At 37.9% G+C, this 24,383-nt stretch overlaps 1 protein-coding gene across 4 annotated transcripts in view; it reads left to right on the top strand.

The window, feature by feature from the left end:
• AKR1D1 (aldo-keto reductase family 1 member D1) overlaps window positions 1-24,383 on the top strand; it is a 115,099-nt gene that overhangs the window by 60,078 nt on the left and 30,638 nt on the right. For all 4 annotated transcript variants that reach the window (XM_054494891.2, XM_054494894.2, XM_054494892.1 and 1 more), the window contains exons 3-4: window positions 3,378-3,547; window positions 14,561-14,677. In XM_054494891.2, coding sequence (XP_054350866.1) covers window positions 14,585-14,677 — 93 coding nt within the window. In that variant the 5' untranslated portion in view covers window positions 3,378-3,547; window positions 14,561-14,584. The remainder of the gene's footprint in view (window positions 1-3,377; window positions 3,548-14,560; window positions 14,678-24,383) is intronic.

Consider the following 24,383-nt stretch of genomic DNA (forward strand, 5'->3'; position numbering starts at 1 on the left):
TTTTTGTCTTTATCTGCTAGTAACCCCCACCACCCGCCTGACACTGCAATGTGTATGTTGAGTTGAATCTGAATCTGAACTCAGATTATTTGATTGAAGCCATTCAATGTAAGATTTATCTTGTGTTCCTAGAAATAACATCTCCAGAACTTTTTGGGTTATCTGGTCATAAGTTTATTGTTGTTTGAGATAAAGATGTCCAGTCTTCTAAAACTTGCTTCTGTTTTTCTGGGTGATTATCCAGTATCTTGAGTCTCATTTTTCTGTAACAGGAAAAGTCTATGGAGAGAGGATGAGCGTAGACCCAGTGAGTCCATCCTCCAGGTGGCCCAGGGCTGAAGAGTTCCAAGGGTCTCATTAGACTAGTGCCTTTTACATAAACTTTGCCTCAGATCTCTTTTCCAAAACGCTTCAAGGATTGTTTCCTCAATCTTGTCTTTGTATCTCTGAAAATGTCTTTTGTTTCATTTCTCCAGAGGCTTCACTGGTGATGACTTGTCTTTGGCCGGGTGTGGGAGACAGGTAGTTTCACAAGCACCACTCTAATCAGTCTCAGAAGTCTCCTGACTCTAAAATTCTGCCTCCTCTAGGCCAAATACCTACCTTTCTTCATGCTGTCTTGCTTCAGAGTCAATTCATGCAACAATCATTCCTTCTTTTTCTTTTCTTTCTTTTTTTTAGGGCAAGGGTAAAATGGATCTTTATTTATCGATTTTAAGTGACAAATAAAAATGGTATTATTTATAGTATACAGCATGATGTTCACGCACCTATCCTTCCAACTGGCACAGTTTACAAAGACAACCCGGGATTATAGTGGCCACTTTTAGAAATCTTTGGTATAAATAAGATTGCTCATTTGAGATGCCCTTTAGGAAAGCAAAACACAATTTTAACTGTCCAATGGTCTGCTTTCTTTTTTTCTTTTTTCTTTTTTGTTCCCAGCCCCACCTGGTCTGCTTTCTTTAATTAAGATGAGGAGGCTTCCAAGTGCAATTTGCCCTTTAAAACTACCTCTCTAAAATACCCTTTAAGTCCACTGAAAAGTTTGAGAACTTAAAGCAGGTTCACGCGTGTCTCCGTCTGACTCCTATTCCCCTCGTTATTGTTTGTATCTTTCCTTTTTCTCTCCAGATTTTGACTGGTGTGTGCATTTTAAACCTTGATCATATTCATATCCCTATGCCATATATTAATATTAACAGAAGACTTCTCAAACCCCAGAATGGACAGGAAAAGGTATATTGAAGAATTCAGACCTGTCATGACCACTAGCAATTATATTTTGATAAGATCAGAAGATACAAAAACTTGGTGAAAAAAATAATTAGCTTAATCATGAGAAGGATTTACAAATTAATGAATTTTTAAGGGAAGTTTAATAATTTTTTTCAACAAAGAGACTGTCATTATTTTAAACAAAGACGTTATGGGAAAATTAACAGTCCTATCCTAATTAAAAGGAAAAGCAAAAACATTAAACTTGTAAAATGTGTTGTCTTTTACAATTTCATCTTGCTAAAAGCTCGGAGTTTAAAGGAAATAATGAGAGATTTAATTGTGAGTTAAGCTAATGTCATTGGTTAGGGTTACAAGATTTAAAAAGTTGACTGTATAGTCTGTATAGTTGAGCTTCTGGCATAATTTAAAGAGTCTTTCCACTTTAGTTATTAATGCAGATGTTTATAAATTATATTTTAAAGGTTTATGTAATATTCTTGGTTAAAAAGGTAAATCTCAGACTGAGTCAATATTAACTCCAACAAACTAGAGTTAATATTGGTTTAGAGACAAATAATATTGATTGAGAGACAACACTATCTTTCCCCAAGTTTTGTCATATGAGAATTTTGTTAGCACAATATTTTAGTTTGTGCAAGACTGAAGTTTCTCAAGATTAAAATTTCCAAAATTCCTTTCGTTGGTCAAGTAAATATAAGATGACAAAAATATAAAATTGTATTCAATTAATTGAAATAGTAATAGCAGATGTCTTTTTAAAGGGTTTAATATTGTGAAATTTTTATGCTGCTACAAATCATAAAGGCTTAATGTGCTGGCTAAAATTGTAATTTCCAGATCCTTAATTAGCTTTGATATCTTAGATAAAAGTTAAATTTAGCTCATTAATAAGTTATCACTGAATGCCCAAAAAGTATATTAGTAAGAAAAAGATACAGAAATTTAGTCACTAAACATAGTTTTAATTTGCCATTACTTCTTAAAATGGCTAAATTAAAAGTTTGTGTAAATGCTTTTAGAATAATGTCATATATTTATTTTTGCCACTTTATATTTGAGTTAATAATCTAACGTGTATTCACTGAAAAAAAAAGACAATTCTTGGCTTCATGTTCTTTAATTTTCTTTTCTATCTAAAGGCAATGGAATTATTTTTGTTAAATATGGCAATTAATGTAAATGGTACAATAGATACAAAAATATGTAAAATATATAAATATATAGATGGTACAAAAAATGATTTCTTTATTCAGGAAACTGCTGCAGAAAATTAAAATGGTAAATTAAATATAATAAGCATTATATTATTTAATATATTTATAAAATTATATATTAAGACTAAAGTTAAAATCTTTATGTTTATCATCTGTTTGTGTATTTATGTATCTCTCTATGTCTAAATTCTTGCACATAGAGAAGTATTAGTAAATTATTTACTACAATTTGTTACGTGAATAGTGAACCAAAAGGAGAAAATTATAATTTGTGTTTTTCTGTAAAATGACTCAGTCATTTTTTGTCACAGATGTTCCTTTTTTAGCACTATAATATTCTATTAGCCCTCATTCCTTTGGACACGCTTTTAAATTATTTTAACAAAACAAAACAAAAAAAAACCTCACAGCTTAAAAGAATTAAAAGTTTCTACTAATTATTGTTTCTTTTTATGCTGTGTTTTCAAATATTGCCTGGAGAGAACAAACCTTTGGGTAACTATTACCTGCCTCTAGAGACTGTCTCCTGTTTTTATATCTCTTCTTCTCTGAAAACTCTTCATTTTGCATTCCCCAAATTTAGGCCCCAAATTCAGGCCCCAAATTCAGAAAAATAAGAGGATATGGACAATGGAGTTAATTTACAGCTGGACTTTCCACCTGTAAACTCTTTGTCTCTAGGTCTCCTGGATGACATTTTGACACTCAGACAAGATAAGGGCAGTTTTATGATATGCTGGTTAAAGGGTAAAGCTCCCCCTGGCGATCCCGCACCCCCAAGGTCAGTTTCTTTACTGATGATGTGCAACAGGTCAAACCAGCTGAGTTAGCTAGGCTTGATTATGTGGTTCAAGAGAGAAAAATTCCTGCTGGGAAGCTTGGTTTTGAGTTCTAGCCTAAGCTAATGTATTCCTCACACAGATCTTGGCGGTTCAATCTGGAAACTTGGTGTGCTGCGTGTGAATACAGATGCTGGGAAGCTTAGCCTGGGATGCCATCTCTCTGACCCCTAATGCTTGGCTGAACTCTTCTGCTGTACTCTGTCTTTCCTCTGTAAATCACAGCATTGCATCACTATACGCTGGAGTCTGGTGAGTACTCACAGATGTCTCAGCTTGGAAAATCTTTTCAGTGAAGATGTCTTTTTATGACTAAGCTATCATTAAATTTCTCAAAGGGTTCACTAGGTACCACAAAGATTTATTTTAAAAATAAGTAAAAATAATCAGATTTGTCATTCTCCAAATTTTCACCAATTTGAAACTATTGTGCAAAATTTAAGATGAAAGGGGGGGTAGCTTGATAAATCACAGCAAAAGTTCATCTTTCCAGATTAATTATGTATAAGTAAAATATGTTAATACAAATATGTACCCACCAGTTTTGTACTTTTCAGGTTAAAAGAAATATACCTATGTTTAAATAGGTATATAATAGTTATATAATAATAGTTATTAATAATAGTTATATAATAATAACTGCCAAAATAACTATTAAAAGACTTTTTTCCCAGTATTTTAGATGTAAATATTCTTGTCAATTGTAAACAATTACAATGCACTTTATGGGATAAATTAAATGCCTTGGAGATAGATTATGGCATCATTGTTTGTCTCTCCTTCATATATAACTATCCACAGCTTTAGTACCTTGGACCCAACAACTCTCCTTCCCTACTCAACCAAGAAAAATGCCTTGATTATTTAACCTGTATTAGGAAATTATCAGTGTCCTATACAGACCTTTGTATATTCCCTTTGTATGGCATGGGTTAACCTCTATTGACCTTCTTATTTGGAGATAAGGACAAATGCTTATCTCCAGAACTGCCTAGAGAATAACATCGACTCTTGTCAATACTAGGGAATGTATTAACTAAATATGTATTAATTAAAGGTAAATGATGTTATATAACCATGGATCTGTGAGTTGTTTTCAGGGTAGCATGAACCAGCCTGTCAGCAATATTTAGTATTAATAATTGCATTTATAATTTCCACTGGTTTTGGTGGAGCTTGAAGGACTAAGTCTGGTCACATATTGGAATATGTCTGTGCAACTAGCTCACTGTAAGAGACACCCTCCTTGAGCAGGCTCTGGGCTTTCTGGTGCCAAGGTGCTCACACAGATCACTGGTGTTTTAATACCTGAAGACAAAGCATAATCAGAACAACCATGTGGTGTGAAAGTAAGGAAGTCTTCACCTGAGATCTCTAGACACTCCCAATGCATTTTCTTCTCCTGCTATTGCTGTATTTGTTGCCTGTAACAAAGTACAAACTGGGTCCTATGGATCCCTTCAGGAATCAAACACTTCATCAAAATAATTAATGCACCTTTTGATACCCCTAATTGAATTATGTTCACTAGTAGTTCATACTTAAACATAAAAGCTGGAGATTGTCAGGCAAGCTATGCTATTACTGATTCGAATTCACTCTTGGCATATGAGCCTTTCTCAAAAGTCAGTTGACTTCAGATAACCGAGTTAACTAACCTCAACTGGATCTGCCAGTTAGCATAAAATGAAAGAGCAATTATTGGTCCAATCAATATTTCCCAGTAAGCTTTGGTCATTCTTTACTTATTTTTAGGATGGATTGAGACTTTTTCTTGCCAGACCATCATTAAAGACTTTGAATGCTTTTCCTTTTACTCAAAAACTTTATTGTTCTTATATCCAATCTTCAGGAAAATGTAGAGAAAATAAAGGATTACTAAAACCAAAAATTGTCAAAGTTCTAAGAGTCACTGGAACTTACATGTAAGTTCCTACAGTATTCCATTTACCTTCATGACACAGGCTCTCCCCTTAAGAGTTAATAACAGACCATGCCATGCATTTCAGAATTTTGTTCTGATCCTCGTCTTTGCCCCAGTGCAAGTTGACATAACTAAATACTACATCTTATCATTAAACGGATACAAGCTGCCTTTTCAAAGTAACCATTTACACAGTCTTTGAGCCTGAAACCTGGAGATTTTGCCTTCTGGAAGAGAAAGCAAAGGAAGATTTGCCTTGAGCTTTGACTAACAGGACTGTATCAGGTACTGTTACTAACTAACACTGTGGTGAAACTCTAAGATAGTAATCTGTGCATTCATATTTTCAATTCAAAAGACATACATCCTTTTTCCTAGATCAGGGGACTTCCATTTCACTGGTAGACCTCAAGCTGAGAATTCTTTGAACTCTACCAGAAGCAGACAATCCTCTAAAGTAACAGTTGATTCAAAACCCTCCATTGAAGCTAACGATTATGTAAACTAGATAGCTTTTACTAAAATCTCTGGAACAACATTAATTTTAAGATAATTTAATACACTTTTCCTTTTGATTTTTTTTACTATGGATCTTGCCTAATAGTATATGCTGAAGCTCTCCAGTGACTGGGTCAAGAATTCTCAGTCTGTTCTCCTACACTTTTTTTTTTAAACTTCTAAGCCTCTGTGGTCTTTTCTTGTGGCATTTCAAGAGAAAGAAAACATTCTTATACATTTTTCTCAGAACTTAGTTACTGCTGTAAATCTGATTGGTGGATCAATATCCATTTGACCCCGCTGGGGGAAACATATGTCATAGATGTTTCTTTAAATATTGTCAAGATAGATGTTCTTATACAAATTTCTTCTAGTACTGAAATGTCTCTCACATTATGAGTCCCAACCTTCAACCTTGTAAAAATTGGACTTTACCTCCACATTACAAAATACATCTTATTAGATCATTAACTAAACCCAGGAACTCCGCTCTGCTCTCTGCAATGGTCAGTTGCTCTCTTCAGAGTCACTGTATTCTGCAGGAATTATTTAACTTCACTCAGAAAATATGTCCAGCATTAGGGTCCAATGATTAGTTCTCTGTATTGAAGATACATAATGTTTATACTGTCCTTTGAGTCCATGCCCTACCAAAATACTATTTCTTATGTGTACACTACCACTGGAAACTCATCAAACAGTTTAAATACATTACGCAGGGTCTGAATGGATAATAACGTATTTCATCTTGATTTCCTCTTCACTAACCAAGAGGGAGTTTATGTCAGAACAAACATACATATGTATATATGTATTTGCATACCTTGGTGCAAATACACATGTACAAGAATAGACTCCGCTGGATTTTTTAGCGCATTTTTGAGATCTGGGTTTGGCTATTTAGTCCACTGGATGAACAGTCTTTTACCAAAGTCATAATAATTTCTTTTTCTGGCAAGTGCCTGTATCACAGTTGTTCAATGCATCCTGTCTAGATTCTTAAGTGTTACTGTGTAACCACTTTTACATTACATGATGCAAACACTCATTCTATAATATTTGGTTGGTGCAAAAGTAGTTGTGGTTTTTCCCATTTAAAAGTGATAGCAAAAACCACAGTTACTTTTGCACCAACCTTAGAAGGCTCACAAGGAACTGACACTTGTCCAGCCTAGAGGCAACCTTTCCCAGATAATCTAATCAGCAGGATCCTGACAATGCGAAGGTCTTGAACATCAAAGATTATTGTCCCACAGTCTGACTTTGTCTTTCCTGATATCTATCAGCAGACAGTGGCCTAGTTTCTACCACTAGGCTACGATGTTCCTTCCCTGCTAAACATAAATAATTTCATAGAATATCAATATCACATGAGGACTCTTCATGACCATGATGGAATGAGAAAAAATGAAGTCCATTCTGTAATTATACCTGAGCAGAGACACTATGCAACCATAAGAATAACTAAATATCCCATCTTTAGCCAATATGGGTGACTGCTACTTTTTCTCCAATGGCAATGCTAGCTATGCTCTATTTATTCAACCTTCTGGAAATAAATTATTAAGATATCCAATCACTGTACTGGCCCAGTGTTAAGAGGGCACACATACACACACAAAATATAGCTGTGTCCTGGAATCTTTCCCCAAATCACCTAAGATAAGCCCAGTTTCTACAATGAGCTCTTCCCATCTCCCTCTTACTAAGACTCCATGCTTCTATGTAGAGTGCAGTCTTCCCTGCTGCAGGGAGTTTATAAAACTAACTTCATTGGTTACATATATTTTTCTAATGGTCTTGGACTGATGGCTTCAACAAGTGATTGACTAAATGGCGCTAAAATGTCATCTAAAGTATCTGACTTAAGATATACTCTAGACATTTTTATTATCCTTTTTATTAATGGTAATAATAATTAATTATGCTAATAGTAATAATAAATAATACTAATAATTTAGTAAAATTTATTATTGATAATAGCTCTCCAGTAAACAGGCCAAATCAATTTTCATCTCCGATACAGTAACAAGCAAACATTTTTCTACCATCAGATCTACAGAGATAAGAGTATCTAATACTGTGAGCATGTTATATATGAAGGTTTCAATTTATTTTCATTTAATTATGACTAGTTTGGATTAGTCATTTTTGCAGTCCCTTTAAATATGCTGTCACTGATCAATGTATCTACTCTGTTATCACTTTATTGGAGAGAGTAGAGTGTAGTGAATAAAAGCATGGGCTCTGGAGTCAGACAGCCTGGCAGTTCTTCCAGTTACTAAGCAATTTTTGACAAAAACTGTTTTGGACCTCAAGACTCTTCCTATAAAACAGGAATAATAATATTACCCACTGCATTCTTTTCTAAGGGCTGCCATAACAAATTACCACAAACTAGGTGGCTTAAAACAAACAAACAAAAATTATTCTAGCACATTTCTGGACGCTAGAAGTTTGAAATGAAGACATCAGCAAGGCCATGCTCCCTCTGAAGTTTCTAAGGAAGAATGCTTCTATGCCTCTTCCTTTCTTCTAGTGGTTGTCAGCGATCATTGGCATTCTTTGGCTTGTAGATGCATTACTTCAATTTCTGTCTCCGTCATCACATGTCATTCTTCCCTAAGCCTCTATGTCTCTGTTTTCTCATCTTATAAGAACACCAGTCATTGGATTTGGGCTTACCAAAATCCAATAGTAACTTATCTAATTATATCTGCAAAGATCCTATTTCTAAATAAGGTCACATTCTGAGGTTTCAGATAGACCTGACTTTGGGGGGACACTAAATGACCCAGTATATTCACCACATAAGATTGTTGTGAAAATTAAAGAAGCCATGTAAAGTACATAGTAAATACCAAACTTAATCTTATTATTTCTGTCAATATAATTTTTATGGATTTATGGCCACAAAGAAAGTATAATTCACAAGCAATGTTTTTGTTGAATGAAAATAGGAGTTGTTTTAGGTCAATTTATTTTGAAAATATTAATATATAAAGAGTAATCTGAAACATTTCTGACGAGAAAAGCAATGTAATATTTAGATTCCCATCAATTTAGTAAGGATGTATAATACATTAAAAATTAAGAAACATGTGAGGGTTCTAGTTCCAAATAAGATGGAGTCTTCTACTGAATACAACTCTAAAGCCTGCCTTCTACAATGAGAACATTAACATTCTATGCCATTTAAACAGGACCCAGGGAGATTGAAGCTGCAGTGAGTTGTGACTGCACTACTGCACTCCATCCTGGAAAACAGAGCAAGACCCTGTCTCAAAAGCAAACAAACAATAACAACAAACAAACAAACAAAACCAGGACCCAGGATCTCATAACCTAACATTCAAAAAGTTCTCAATAACCAAAAGACACCAAAGCCAAGATGTCATAGATGTTGTACATACTTATATGGTGAAAACTTTAAGGCAGCGATTACAAAAGTTCCCCAGGAAACAACCAAGAACACTCTTGAAGCCAGTGCAAAAGTAGAGAGTCTAAGGAAAGAAATAAAGCATACTTAAAATAACTAAATGGAAATTTCAGAAATGAAAAACATATCTGACATTTAAAACTCACTGGAGTGGAAAGATGACTAAGCCTAAGAGACCTGTAGGACACCATCAGTCATACAAACGTATACATAATAGCAGTACAAGAAAGAGAGGAGAGAAAAAAACAAAACACTATTTTTTGAAGAAATAATGGCCAAGAAACTTTCCAAATTAGGTGCAAATCATGACACTACACATCCAAGAAGCTCAGTGAACTTCAAGAAGGACACAGCCAGAGATCCACAGAAAGACACATTACTGTCAAATTGTCAAAACCTGAAGACAAAATCCATGTAACAATAATAACATAAAGGAGTAGGTTGATGGAGTTTTAAAGGATCAAAATTTTTGAATACTATTAAAACTGGGTTAGTATTAACTCAAACTTGATTTTTACAAAGTTAAGATGCTAATCGTAATCCCCAGGGTAACTCCAGCGCTATGGACTGAATAGTGTCCCCCTAGATTTCATAGGCTGAAACTTGAATTCCCAGTGTGATGGTATCTTGAGATGGGGCCTTTGAGAGGTAATCAGGTTTAGATCAGGTCACGAGGGTGGGGTCCTCATGATGGGCTTGGTGTCCTTTTAAAAAGAGACCACAGAGCTCGCTTCCTCTCTGTTTCTCCTCTTCCCCAGCTCCCCAGCCCCCAACACACTGTGAGAACACAGCAAGACAGCCATCAACAAGCCAGGAAGAGAGCTCTTAACAGAAACGGAATTGGCTGGCACCTTGATCTTGGACTTCACAGCTTCCAGAACTGTGCGAAATACATGGCTGTTGTTTAAACCACCTGGTCTATCATATTTTATTATGGCAGCCCAAACTAAGACACCCAGAAAACAATTTAAATATACAAAATAATCCTGCAGGAATTTTAAACACACAAACTGATTCTAAAACATATATCGAAAGTAAAAGAAACAGAGTAACTAAAATACTTTTGGGCAAGAAAAATAAAGTCTGAAAAGTATACTATATGGTTTTAAGGTTTATGATAAAGCTACAAAAATCAAGACAGTGTGGTATCAGTGAAAGAAGAGACAAATAGATCAGTGAAACCTATTTCTATGCAGAGTTCACAGAAATAAAACAAAAAAAAAAATCAGTGAAACAAAGTAGAAAGTCATAGACCCACCAATATATGGCCTTTTATTTTCAACAATGGTACAAAAGAAATTCAGTGAAGAAAGCACAGATTTTTCAACAGATATAATTGAAACAATAAGCCATCCTTATTCAAAACAAAACAATTAAATCTCTTCAATTATACAAAAATGTATTCACAATGAACCATAGGTCTAAACAGAAAATATTAAACTATATAACTTTCAGAAAAAAACACAGAATTAAATTTTTGTGACCTGGGGTTAGATACTTAAAGCACAATACAAAGAAAATGACAAATGAACATTACCAAAATTAAAATATTTTGTTCTATGAAAGATACAGTTAAGAGAATGAAAAGACAAGCTACAGACAGAGAAAAAATATTTGCAAACCACATATCCAGTAAAAAACACACATCAGGAATTTACCAACAAATCTAAAAATTCAACACTAAGAAGACAATTCAATTTTAAAAATGAGCAGGAGATTTAAATAGGCACTTCACCAAGAGGATATACAGATGGCAAATAAGCATAAGAAAAGGTGGGCCAGGCATGGTGACTCATGCTTGTAATCCCAGCAATTTGGGAGGCTGAGATGGGAAGAGGATCACTTGAGCCCAGGAGTTCAAGACCAGCCTGAGCAACATAGTAAGACCCCTGTCTCTACAAAAAAATTTTCAAAAACCAGCCATGCATGGTGGCACACACTGATAGTCCCAGCTGCTCAAGTGGGTAAAGCAGGAGGAATCACTTGAGCCCAGGAGGTAGAGGCTACAGTGAGCTAGCTATAATCATGCCACTGTACCCCAGCCTGGGGGTTGGAGCGAAACCCTTTCTCTCTAAAAACCAAAAAAAACGAAAAAAGAAAAATGTGTTCAACATCATCAGCCACATGGGAAATGCAAATTAAAATAACAATGAAATAACACAACAAATTTACTAGGAGGCTAAAATAAAAAATACTAAGTGCTGTCAGGATACAGAACAACTGCAACTCATGTGCATTGCTACTGGGGAGGCAAAATGGTAGTCATTCTGAACGGCCATTTGGTGGTTTCTTACAAAGCAAAACATACATTTGCCACATTACCCGATAATCTGTCTCCTGGGTATTTACCATAGAGAAATGAACATTTAATGTTCATACAAAACCCTGTACATAGGTGTTTAGAGCAGCCCTATTCAAAATCACCAAAAACTGAAAACAAACTAAACATCCTTCAGTTGGAGAACAGAGAAACAAACTACGGTGCACATATGTAATAGATTACTACTCAGCACTAAAAAAAATAATAAACTGTTGACACAAGCAACAATCTGGATGAATTTCAAAGGCATTATGCTGAGTGAAAGAAGCCAATCTCAAAAAAGTTTATATTGTGTAATTCAATTTTTATGATAATTTCAAAAAATAAAACTATGGTGGTTGAAAACAGTGATTTCTATGGATTAAGGGTTAGGGGAGGGTGTGATAGGATAGAGTTCTTTGGGTTATAACACTTTTCAGTATCCCAATTGTGGTGATGGTTACAAAAATCTATATATGTGTTAAAATGCATAGAACTAAACAGCAAAAAATCGGTAATAATAAAAATAACAAACACATGCTAATCAACATTTTAGCACACAAAGGTGCACAGTAAGCATTTGTTGTATCAATTTAAAAATGATATTGAAGACCATTACTGCCATGTTCCACATTGCCACAGCCTAGTTTAAATTACTGTGTCTAGTTGAATACTGAACATGTTATATATACATTATGTGTTAATGTGTACATAAGCAAGAATGACGGTTGGAGGGAGGACAAGTCAATTATAGACAAACTTTATTGCTGAAATACCTGGAGTTCAGTCAAGATTGTGATGCTCCCTGCACAGAATGCCAATCATTGAATCAACAAGGATTGCCAGAGAAGAAGGCTTTAATCTAGTCCTGCAGCCAAGGAAAGTGGGAGTTCAGTCTCAAATCTGTCTCTCTGACTGACCAAAATTGGTCTCTTTACATAGCAGGAAAGGTGCAAAAAAAAATTAGGGAGGGATAAAGAAGCAATCCTGATGAATCAGGTATTTGGTATCTCAATATCTGGATGTGGTGATCTAGTGAGTTTCAGTCCCTTGCCCGAGGGTCAGTTTCCTGAGGAAAAAACTTAGTTAAGACATAAGTTTCAAGTTTTAAGACAGAGGGCCCATTTCTGTGTTTATTCAAAAATCCATAAATATGGGACAATTTGGCCAGTTTCAACTTCAGAACATTTTAACCATTGTGGACTCAGTGACCTGTGAAGTGTACAGGCCAAGGAAACTTCCTCTTTGCCTTCTGAAGTTTCACTGAAAAATCAACTCACAAAAGGCAGATTAATTAGAGAAAAGGTATTCAATTTTATTTAACTATATGTTTACACAGGGAGAACCACAGAGTGATTACCCACCTACAACGGGGTTTAGAAGATTATTTACTGGCAAATCAGGTTATGGGAGAGGGGAAAAGAGGAATTCTGTTGAGGGGATCACTAGGGAGAATGAATGGATTAGGGAGTAGAGATTACCTTGTACATTACCTTGTGAAAGGGTTTGTTCAGGAGGGGTTACATTCTTAGTCTTACAGGCAGAGGAAGAAAAAAGAATTGTTCATTTTGGTGGGTCTGGATCTTAGGCAGATAAAGGAACTTTACTTTGGGAGAGGTGGTAGGGAGTAGAGGTCAGAGAGACCTTGAGGCTTTTCCAGTTCAGTATGTCAAAGTGCCATATTTTGGGATATAAGTTTCTGACTCCCAACACATTCTTGGTCTTCTTCTTTTGTAATGGATCATGAGATAACAGCGAGGGGGAAAAGGAATAATTGTCCTCCTTGGTGGGTCCATCCTATCTTTATGTAGACAGGGGAAAGTCTTTTCCAGAGCCCGTTGATCTCTAAGGGTCTTTACTTCAAAATCTTCATTATACCAGGGAGCCATATGTTGGGGTGGAATTTCCTGCCTCCTTCAACCCCCAGCTCCAAATTTAGAAATGGCTTCTAATTTTTTTAGGAAATGTCCTTTATTTCCTTTGGCCACTGTGATTGATTTCATGATGGATCCATGAACCAAGAAAGGCAATCGAGGCCAACAAGTTTCAATTTCAGGACTACTGTTTGAGCTATTGAGAAAGTAAAATCTCCTTTTTGTTGTTTGAGCTTGAAACCTTGTCACTCCAAGGACAGTCAGTAAACACTTTTCAATGTTAAGGGAACTGAGAGAGAGAGAGTTTCCTGAGACAACAAGAAGGCAGAGAGACGAATGAGAAGTGAGAAACTGGTCCTGGCCACGTTATTGTTCCTCTACTCCAGTTTAACTGCTGATAAGCTTAACTTGTGATAAAGATCCTAGATCCCTTTCCAGGCCTGCTGCATCCAAATCTCCTGGGAAGTCCTAGAAAATGTCTAGTCTCCCCTGAAGCTCTCCCCTACTGCCAGAATTTGAGGAATAAATTTTCATTATAGTTTAAGAGAATTTAAGATAGATCTGTGTATTAGTTCATTCTCACACTGCTAACAAAGACAACTGAGACTGGGTAATTAATAAAGAAAAAGAGATTTAATGGACTCACAGTTCCACATGGCTGGGGAGGCCTCAAAATCATGGCAGAAGGTGAAAGAGGAGCAAAGGCATGTCTTACATGGCAGGAGGCAAGAGAGCATGTGCAGGGGAACTGTCCTTCATAAAACCATCAGATCTTGTGAGACTTATTCACTCTCACAACAGCAGCACGGGAAAAAAACACCCCCATGATTCAGTTACCTCCCACTGAGTCCCTCCCATGACATTGGTGATTATGGGAGCTACAATTCAAGATGAGATTTGGTTGGGGACACAGCCAAAGTATGTCAGTCTCTTATTTGCCAACAAAAGCATCCTAACTGATAGAAGCCAGATAGATTTGTTTCTTTTTGTTTTTTCAATCTTTTGTTGTGAAGAAGTAAGCATAAGCTCTCAATAGGTTATGTTTTACAAGCCTCTGATGAAGTTCAAAGGACAACCATGCTTAGGATTTCCATGACAACCTGGAAAAAAAAAACCGGTTGAGAAATAGGTGTGTTAATCTCCCTTCCCTCTGCTCCTCCCTCTGGCCTTCCTTTCTTTGATTGAATAGGCCCTAGGACACCTTTCTAAAAAGACTCCCTGTGGTGTTCAGAATCACTCCTACAGATTCTCCACAATGGATCTCAGTGCTGCAAGTCACCGCATACCTCTAAGTGATGGAAACAGCATTCCCATCATCGGACTTGGTACCTACTCAGAACCTAAATTGGTAAGCTCATCTTTTCTCTCTTTGCTTGCTTGTTTGTTTCTTTTAACATTTGCCTATAGCATAATCTGCAATTTATTTTAAGCAGATCTCATTGACTTACTCTTTGTAGTAATGGAAGCAACCTCAATTTGTAATAATGAAAGGACTACTATTTACTGAATAGGTATTGAGCCAAAGGTTAAACTGAATCAATTCATGATTAAAAATTAGTTTGGATTAGAGAAGGAGAACTTTCTGCTTCCTTTACTGAAATTTAGCTAAATGCTGATTACTAGAGTGAACTGAGCCACATGAAATTCATGTGTTTATGACTTGTGTTTTTTTATATTAGATAATTTTTAGTTCAGTCTAACAAACACCTAGTGAATACTTGCCATGCACTAAGCACTAGGTGATAGAAGTGTCATATATGAGGAAAACAATGTCTCTGTTACCTAGGGATTAAAAATCAAATACAGGGGGCAGATTCTTGACAACTAATTGTAGAATGACAAAGATAAGGATCAATGCTATTCTAGAACTCTCTGTAAACAGTCTCTGAAAGCATATGTATTGGTCCATTCTCATGCTGCTATTAAAGACATACCCTAGAGACTGGGTAATTTATAAAGGAAAAAGGTTTAATTGACTCAGAGTTCAGCATGGCTGGGGATGCCTCAAGAAACTTACAATCATGGCAGAAGGGAAAGAAAACATGTCCTTCTTCATAAGATGGCAGCAAGGAGAAGTGCTGAGCCAAAGGGGAAAAGCTCCTTATAAAACCATCAAATGTCATGAGAACTCACTCACTATCCTGAGAACAGCATGGAAGTAACCTCCCCCATGATTCAATTACCTCTCCCTGGGTCCCTCCCACAACATGTGGGGATAATGGGAACTACAATTCAAGATGAGATTTGGGAGGGGACACAGCCAAACCATATCAGCATAGAAATGGAAATAATTAAATTTGACCATGAAGATTGAAATGGGCTTCCTTTAAAACATAGTAAAGTTTCAGTTTATGAGAATATCTGTTCCTTGTTGCAGTTCAACATTTAATGCTGATTACGAGAATAAACAGTGACATGTATAGAAATGCTACTGAAATTTGAGTGGTCATGTATGAATGAACTATTTGAAGCTGAGCATGCATGTACCAGACAGAGAAGCACAGCTAAAGCAGGACATTTTGGCAATAAGAAGGATAGAGACATTTTAGTTAGACAGAGAAGGATATATGACATATCCAGTGAATGCCAAGCCCATAGTGCCTGGCACAGGGAGTTAATGGTGATGGCAGCTGAATCTGAAAATGCAGATTAAGACACGGATTACCAAGGACCTTGAACACCATGCTAAGCAGTTGGAACTTTGTTTGTTTGAGGCAGGTTCTTACTCTGTCACCCAGGCTGGAGTGCAATGATGCAATCTTGGCTCACTGCAACCTCTGCCTCCCAGACTCAAGCAATCATCCTCACTCAACCTCCTGAGTAGCTGGGACCACAGGCAGGTGCCACCATGCCCAGCTAATTTTTGTGTTTTTTGTAGAGAAGGGGTTTCATCATATTGCCCAGGCTGGTCTTGAACTCCTGGGTTCAAGCGATCTGCCCATCTCAGCCTCCCAAACTGCTGGAATTATAGGCATGAGCCACTATGCTCAGCCAGGAGTTGGAACTTCATTCTATAGTAATGAGACATCATCTAAAGTTTAGAAGCAAAGAAAGAGCATCACTGGGTCTGTGTTTTTGAAAGATAAAACTCAGGTTGTAGCATGGAGAATGGAAGGCAGATGAGGAGAAATAAACTACCCATAGCAAGAGTAGTTAAAACTTGGATCACAATCCCACATTCCACTTCAATTGCACACCTCCCTTGTTTTTGGTAATGCAATTGAAAATTACTCTTGGAACAATTATATGAGTTTGATCCTTGGCCCCTTTCTCTTCTTTCTTTGCACGATGTCTCTTTATGATCTCATTCATAATCTTGGCTCCAACCACATATATGCAGAGATTCTTGAAGCTATATTCTCTATTGTTTGTTATATCTCCCCCATGTGAGTCCCTTACGGGAGATAACTATTGTTCAAAGATGAAAGAAATGATGAGCAAGTCTAATTATGGGGTACAAGCTATGGAGAAGGCATGGCCTAGAAAGTTAGATGGGGGAATATTCCTTCCTGAGTGGCTCTGGTTGAGACTGCTGTAGTTGCAGCAAGTTTTCAGAATCTGAATGAGCCATGGGGCAAAGGAGAAGTGCAGTCCAAGCTCTTGGTGAGTACCCAGGAGAAGCCTAAAACACCCACTACATTTTGCCCCTGAGCAGAGGGAGGTGGGGGTGCAGGGCTCAGAACCCATTTCTCAGGAATGTGCCATCCTTTAAACATTCATTTTATTTTATTTATTTTATTTTTATTAGAGGCAGGTTTTTGCCACGTTGCCTAGGCTGGCTCGAACTCCTGGGCTCAAGTGATCCACCTGCCCCAGCCTCCCAAAATGCTTGGATTACAGGCATGAGCCATGACACCCGGCCCTAAACATTCCTTACTTTCTCTCCAATGGCCATTTAATTCCCCTTTTCTGATCACCCAGGGAACTTTGTTTCACCTGGGGAAAGCAAAGCCTTGCTCTTACACCAAGTAATTTTTTCAGATCTGGTTTTAAGCTGAGGACAGGGTGAAGGTCTCATAAGCTCTACCTAAGGGGACCAGGGGCCAGGCAGAAAGCATAAATGAGTGGTTTCAGAGAGTTAAGTCTATTTCTCCATTTTGTCCTACTTCCCCATTCTGATACTAGACATGAGTGCAAGCAATGCCTTATTTTCCTCTTTATTTCTACAAGAAAAAAGAAAAAACACAAGCAACTAACACTTGGGGGACTATTATTGCGGATACAATAGAGATCACACTACAAGAGGGTGGCAGCTTGTCCTCCAGTACAGCCAATCATCATGAATAATAATCCAGTTGTTGGCCAGTCTTCTAACACTTTTTGGAGAATGCTGTAAAGTAATTATTAATTTGTAAGCAACAGCAACTCATTCAGATTTTGGATGACATCTGGATGGCATGCTGTCTTGTCCAACTTGTGTCCAATCACAAATGTGCCAATTACATCTTACAATGGATTTGCACTGACCCACCCAAACTTATGTTGTAGTGGATCTTATATAACCTGGCTCATAATGGGCAGCTCTGGCCATACAGTCACATCATGTCCCATGGTCAGATATACTATCTCTACAGGACTCAGCAGCAAGGTCAACAATGTAGATGGCGTAACTTGCTCCAGAACCCTACAGGCTTACCTTGTAATTCTCCAACTGGGGCTTGCCATAAACTCCATGCCACACGTAAACAATAGGGCCTGCTGGGTCATATGGCCCAAGTGGCAGGGATGCTTGTGGTAAAGTCTGGAGTTCTGCTGAGCCCCTCCCCATTCTGGGCCTACTGAAATCTGGTGTATTCATGTCACTCAGTAAATGGGTAGGAATACCACTGCAAGTATGGAATATGCTGCCTCTGGAGCCTGAGGGCGCCTTTTGGGTAGTGTGCTTCCTTCTTAATGCTTTTCCTAGTATACAGCCATACCTATGACTTTATCTTGAAAGAACTTCCATCAGCCTTCCAATAATCCATTTTTTTTAATTCTTAATAGAGACGAGGTATCTCTATGTTGCCCAGGATAGTCTGAAACTCCTGGACTCAAGCAACTCTCCCATCTTGGCCTTCAAAATTGCTGGGATTATAGGCATGAGCCACGATGCCCAGCCCAATAATCCATGCTGACTGCTTTGGTTTCTTTAAATTATGCAATGCACTTGTTGGCTGCCTATCTAACTTGCCTTTAGGGTAGGGTTGCCAGATTTAGCAAGGAAAAATATAAGATGTCCCAGTAAATTTGAACTTCAGATGAACAATGAATAATTTTTAAATATAAGTATGTTCCATCCCATTTAATATTTGGAATATGCATATACAAAAAATCTTGCCCATTTGAATTTCAAATGTAACCGAGCATCCTGTATGTTGCCTGAAAACTCTAGGGATTTCATGTCTAATTAACCATCTCTGCAAAGCATGTCTGTGGGTCATGCTCTTTGGATACCACTCATTTTGATAACAGTGCCCACTTCACTTCTGAAGTTAGTACTACCATGTAGCCTCTATTATTTTAAAATTCCATCATTCCTAGTTTTTAAAATAAGGACAGGATCTCACTATGTTGCCCAGGCTGGTCTTGAACTCCTAGGCTCAAGCAATCCTCCTGTCTTGGTCTCCTGAAGTGCTGATGTTAGAGGTCTGAGCCACCACACCTGGCCCCTAATTTTTTAGTAAACCTAGTTTTTCAACATCTCCCACAGTCTGCCTTGTCTACAGAGGACAGCTGTAATTGAGCTCAACAACTCTGGTGTTTTTGTTGCTAAAGCATTGCTGTCTCTTTGATAAAAGGAGTGTTCTCTGGGCCCTGCTGCAAAACATAGATCATCCGTGGGTTTCTGGCCTTGCATAGTATATCTACTATAGTGGGCTCCCTTCTCTGAGCTTCCTGAGTATTTCTAGAATGTCTACTTCATGTATGTGGATCTCACTTTTTCCAAGATTTCAAGAGTTATGCTGGCAGTGTGTTAGCACTGTTTCCTGAAGTGTTAAGTCACATATCAGAAGATGGTGTTTCCATATCAATAAACTCTCCTTTATCCAACTTGAAATTCCACCTTCCTCTTGATGCTGCGCCACAAGATCCACACTCACACATGCTCTCCACCTCCATTGCATGGTGTCTCGGTGTGCAGCTCCCTCAGTGTATCACCCCTCTTTCTTCCTTTATCCAGCCAGGAGATCTCATAAGGGATAATATCCAAAATATAAAAGGAACTCCTACCTTTTTTTTTTTTTTTTTTTTGAGACAGACTTTCTCTCTTGTTGCCCAGGCTGGAGTGCAATGGCGCGATTGATCTCGGCTCACCAAAACCTCCACCTCCCGGGTTCAAGCAATTCTCCTGCCTCAGTCTCCTGAGTAGCTGGGACTACATGTGTGCACCACAACACCCAGCTAATTTTTGTATTTTTAGTAGAGATGGGGTTTCACCAAGATGGCCATGCCCGGCTAATTCTGTATTTTTAGTAGAGACGGGGTTTCTCCCTGTTGATAAGGCTGGTCTCGAACTGCCGACCTCAGGTGATTCACCTGCCTCGGCCTCCCAAAATGCTGGGATTACAGGCATGAGCCAACAAGCCCAGCCAAGAACTCCTACCTTTTATATTTAGAAGGATATATTTTAACGTGACTCCAAGGCTGTGAAATTAGTCTCCCTACCAAGTGATATTCACTGGAAGCCCCCTCTTGGAACAACTAATTATTGGTCTGGTGACGAGGAGGCAATATGCAGGTAGATCCTGTCTGGAGCACGTGTTCCAAGGCAGCAGCTTCTGCGTCATTTTCAAAGGACACAGGGAATGCTGGACATTAACATGGAGGAGCAGTGCTGGATCATTTCTGCTGATTTACCTTCTTCCTTCTACCTAATTCTTTCTTGCTATGTCTGATATGCTACTGATGCATCCATTTAATTTTAGATGTCTTATCAGATTTTTGTTTGTTTGTTTTGTTTATAGAATTGCTGTGTTTGGTTCTTTCCTAAATCTTCTAGGGCATTTTTCATAGTTTCCTGTCCTCTACAGAGATTTTCAAGTTTATTTCTTTGTTTTTAAATTTAATTTTCTTTTTTTTTTAATTTTAATAGAGATGGGGGTCTTCTTCTGTCACCCAGGCTGGACTGCAGTGGTGCAATCGTAGCTCACTGAAGATCTCAACTCCTGGGCTCAAGCAATCCTCCTGCCTCTGCCTCTCGAGTAGCCAGGACTACAGACAGGTGTACATCACCATGCCTGGATAATTTTTTAATTTTTGTTTTTATTTTATTTTAGTATTTTATTGTAAGACTGGGTCTTACTATGTTGCCCAGGCCAGTCTCAAACCCCTAGCATCAAGCAATTCTGCATCAGCCTTCCAAAGTGCTGAGATTATAGGCATGAGCCACCATGCCCAGCCTCAAGCTTATTTCTTTAATCAAAACAATCATAGTTATTTTAACTTTTGACTAATAATTCCAATTTTTTATTGTGGTATTACTCTGTGACTGAATTATTTCACTTAGTATAATGTCCTCCAGGTTCATCCATGTTGCTGTGTACTGCAGAATTTCCTTCTTTTTTGAGGCTGAATAATATTACATTGTCTATGTACCACATTTTCTTTACCTGCTCATCTGTCAGTGAACATTTAGGTTGTTTCCATGTCTTAGCTATTGTGAATAATGCTACAGTGAACATGGAAGTGCAAATATTTCCTCAAGATAGTGATTTTATTTCCTTTGGATATATACCCTGAAGTAGGATTGTTGGATCATATGGTAGTTCTATTTTTAATTGTTTTTCTTGACCAACATGTTCTAATATATCTTTAATTTTTTTAGGAACCTCCATACTGTTTTCCACGGTAGCTGCACCATTTTACATTTTCACCAACAGTGTACAAGAGTTCTAATTTCTCTACATCCTCACCAATAATTGTTACCTTTCAGTTTTTTGATAATAGTCATCCTAATGGGTGTGAGGTGTTATTTCCTTGTAGTTTTGATTTGCATTTCCCAGATGGATAGCAATATTGATATTTATATACCTATTGGCCATTTGTATGTCTTCTTTGGAGAAATGTCTACTGAAGTCCTTTGCCAACTTTTTAATCAGTTTAGGTTTTTCTTTGGGGTTTTTTGTTTTGTTTTGTTTTTTTGTTTTTGTTTCTTTGCTATTGAGTTGTAGAAGTTCCTTTTAATTATATCTTGGATATTAACCCCTTGTGAGATATACAGTTTGCAAATATTTTCTCCTATTCCATAAGTTGCCTTTTAACTCTGTTGAGTGTTTCCTTTTCTGTGCAGAGGCTTTTTAGCTTGATGTAGTACCAACAACCTATTTTTGCTTTTGTTTCTTGTGCTTTTGGTGTCATATCCAAGAAATCATCGCCTACCCCAATGTCATGATGCTTTTTCCCTTATGTTTTCTTCTAGGAGCTTTACAGTTTCTGGTCTTAAAAAATCTTTAATCCATTTTGAGTTGACTTTTTGTGTATGGTGTAAGATACAGGTCCAATTTCACTCTGATGATAGTTCCAATATTCGGATCTATGGTTCTGTTTAGGCTCTCAGTTGTTTCTGCCAGTCTTCCTTTATGGAACTTTGTTTTCTGGGGTACCTGAATTCTTCAACTGTGTGCAGGTTAATACTACTTTTAAAAAAGTATTTGTGAGCGAGCATCAAGGGTGAAAAACAAGTATTTTCTTTCAGACAGCATTTGTGTGCATTTGCTCCAGGTTCCCTGGAGGCACTGTTACCCAGTGACCATGTTAAACTGGTCAACAGACTCCGGCTACATGGGTTATGAATTCTCCCAGGGACTGGAGGTGGCCACAGCCTTTTAGGGAGTTTTTTTACTTTCCTTTTTCATCTCCTACACCTCTCATTTCTGCATTCAGACTTTCCCATAAAATTTAGTTTGAATTAATAAATGCCTACTGTCTTTTCAGCACTTTAATGGTAATCTTTTTAAAAGTTTTAATCTAGCTTTTTGTTTTTTTTCTTTTTTTGAGACAGGGTCTTGCTCCATCACCCAGGCTGAAGCGCAGTGGCATGATTACGGCTCCCTGCAAATTCTGCCTCCCAGGCTCAAGCGAGTCACCAGACCCGGCTAATTTCTGTATTTTTTACAGAGATGGGGTTTTGCCATGTTGCCCAGGCTGTTCTCAAACTCCTGGGCTCAAGCGATCCTCCCACCTCAGCCTCCCAAAGTGCTGGGATTACAGGTGTGTGCCACCGCGCCAGCATAATCCAGCATTTTTAATTTTCTTAAGTAGAAGGAGATGCTGTCAGCCATTTTAGGAAACCAGATTTTTTGTTTTACAGTTCAGTGAGATTGTCCTTAATTGTGCAATCAAATTTTTATATTTTAGATTCTCCTATCATATCATTTATGTGGTATCCTATTTGATCTTTCTGATTTTTTTCAAAACTGGTTTTCCTAAAAAACGTGTCAGAATTTATGTAGAATTTCTTTGTGCCACATTTAAGAATTACAAAGTGTTGGCCGGGTGCAGTGGCTCACGCCTGTAATCCCAGCACTTTGGGAGGCTGAGGCGGGCAGATCACAAGGTCAAGAGATTGAGACCATCCTGGCCAACATGGTGAAACCCCGTCTCTACTGAAAATACAAAAATTAGCTGGGCTTGGTGGCGCACACCTGTAGTCCCAGCTGCTCGGGAGGCTGAGGTAGGAGAATCACTTGAACCTGGGAGGCGGAGGTAGCAGTGAGCTGAGATCATGCCACTGCACTCCAGCCTGGTGACAGAGTGAGACTCCTTCTCAAAAAAAAAAAAAAAAAAAAGAATTACAAAGTGTACAAAGTGTAGTCCTCATGTCCACAGTCCCAACTAGTTCCTCCATATTGATGAGAATTAAGTACAAAATAGTAATACATCTCACTGCTGCTTCTGCCTTCTGAGGGACAATATTTTTCAGCAAGTATAGAAATATAAACATATAAATAAATAAGTAAATAGTAAATATCCAGTAAGTAAATATCCAGCTTTTAGAAGAGACTCCCTGGTGATAGCTGAATAATTGAAGATTTTCAGTACTATAACTTGCTTCTGTGCCATAATCCTTATTAAATGAGTCATCATCCAAATATGCAGCACCATGGTGGACTACACTCCTACCCTAGCCCTTGCCTTTACCACTTTCTTTCTTTTTCTTTTTCTTTTTTTTTTTTTTGAGACAGAGTCTTGCTCTGTCACTCAGGCTGGAGTGCAGTGGCATGATCTCGGCTCACTGCAACCTCTGCCTCCCAGGTTCAAGAGATTCACCTGCCTCAGCCTCCCAAGTAGCTGGGATTACAGATGTCTGCCACCATGCCTGGCTACATTTTGTATTTTTTAGTAGAAACAGGGTTTCACCATGTTGGCCAGGCTGGTCTTGAACTCCTGATCTCAGGTGATCTGCCCACCTGGGCCTCTCAAAGTGCTGGGATTACAGGCGTGAGCCACCATCCCTGGCCGTACTTTCTTTATCCTAAACGCTCTCCTCTGTACTTCATTTTTTGGGTTAATCTTTGAAAATACAAGCCCCTACTTTAATATGCATTTGTCTGGGACTCCCTTCATTGTGTACTTTAGCTCTTCATTTAAATGATCAGTTCCAGCCCATAAAATCTCAGTGATGTTTCTGAGATTCTATCTACCACCTAGTATTAAGCTTCATATATTAATAATATGTAGAGGGAGGCCAAGGCAGGAGGATTGCTTGAGCCCAAGAGTTTGAGACCAGCACAGGCAACATGGCAAAACCCCATCTCTACAAAAATGTTAGCCAGGCATGGTGGCACATGCCGTAGTCCCACTTACTCGGGAGGCTGAGGTGGAAGAATCACTTGAACCTAGGAGGCCGAGGCTGCAGTGAGCCATAATCGTGCCATTGCACTCCAGCCTGGGTGACGGAGACCCTGTCTCTAATAATAATAATAATAATGATAATAATGTAGATACTTGAGAATGAAAGTAGATGTTTATTTTCTTCCCTGTAAATTTCTGGACACCATGCCTCACCTCCCCTTCCCACTGTACTTTGGATGTCACACTTGTCATTCATAACATCTCATTTTACAGGCTTT

This window comes from Pongo pygmaeus, chromosome 6 (genome assembly GCF_028885625.2).
Source record: "Pongo pygmaeus isolate AG05252 chromosome 6, NHGRI_mPonPyg2-v2.0_pri, whole genome shotgun sequence".
NCBI lineage: Eukaryota > Metazoa > Chordata > Mammalia > Primates > Hominidae > Pongo > Pongo pygmaeus.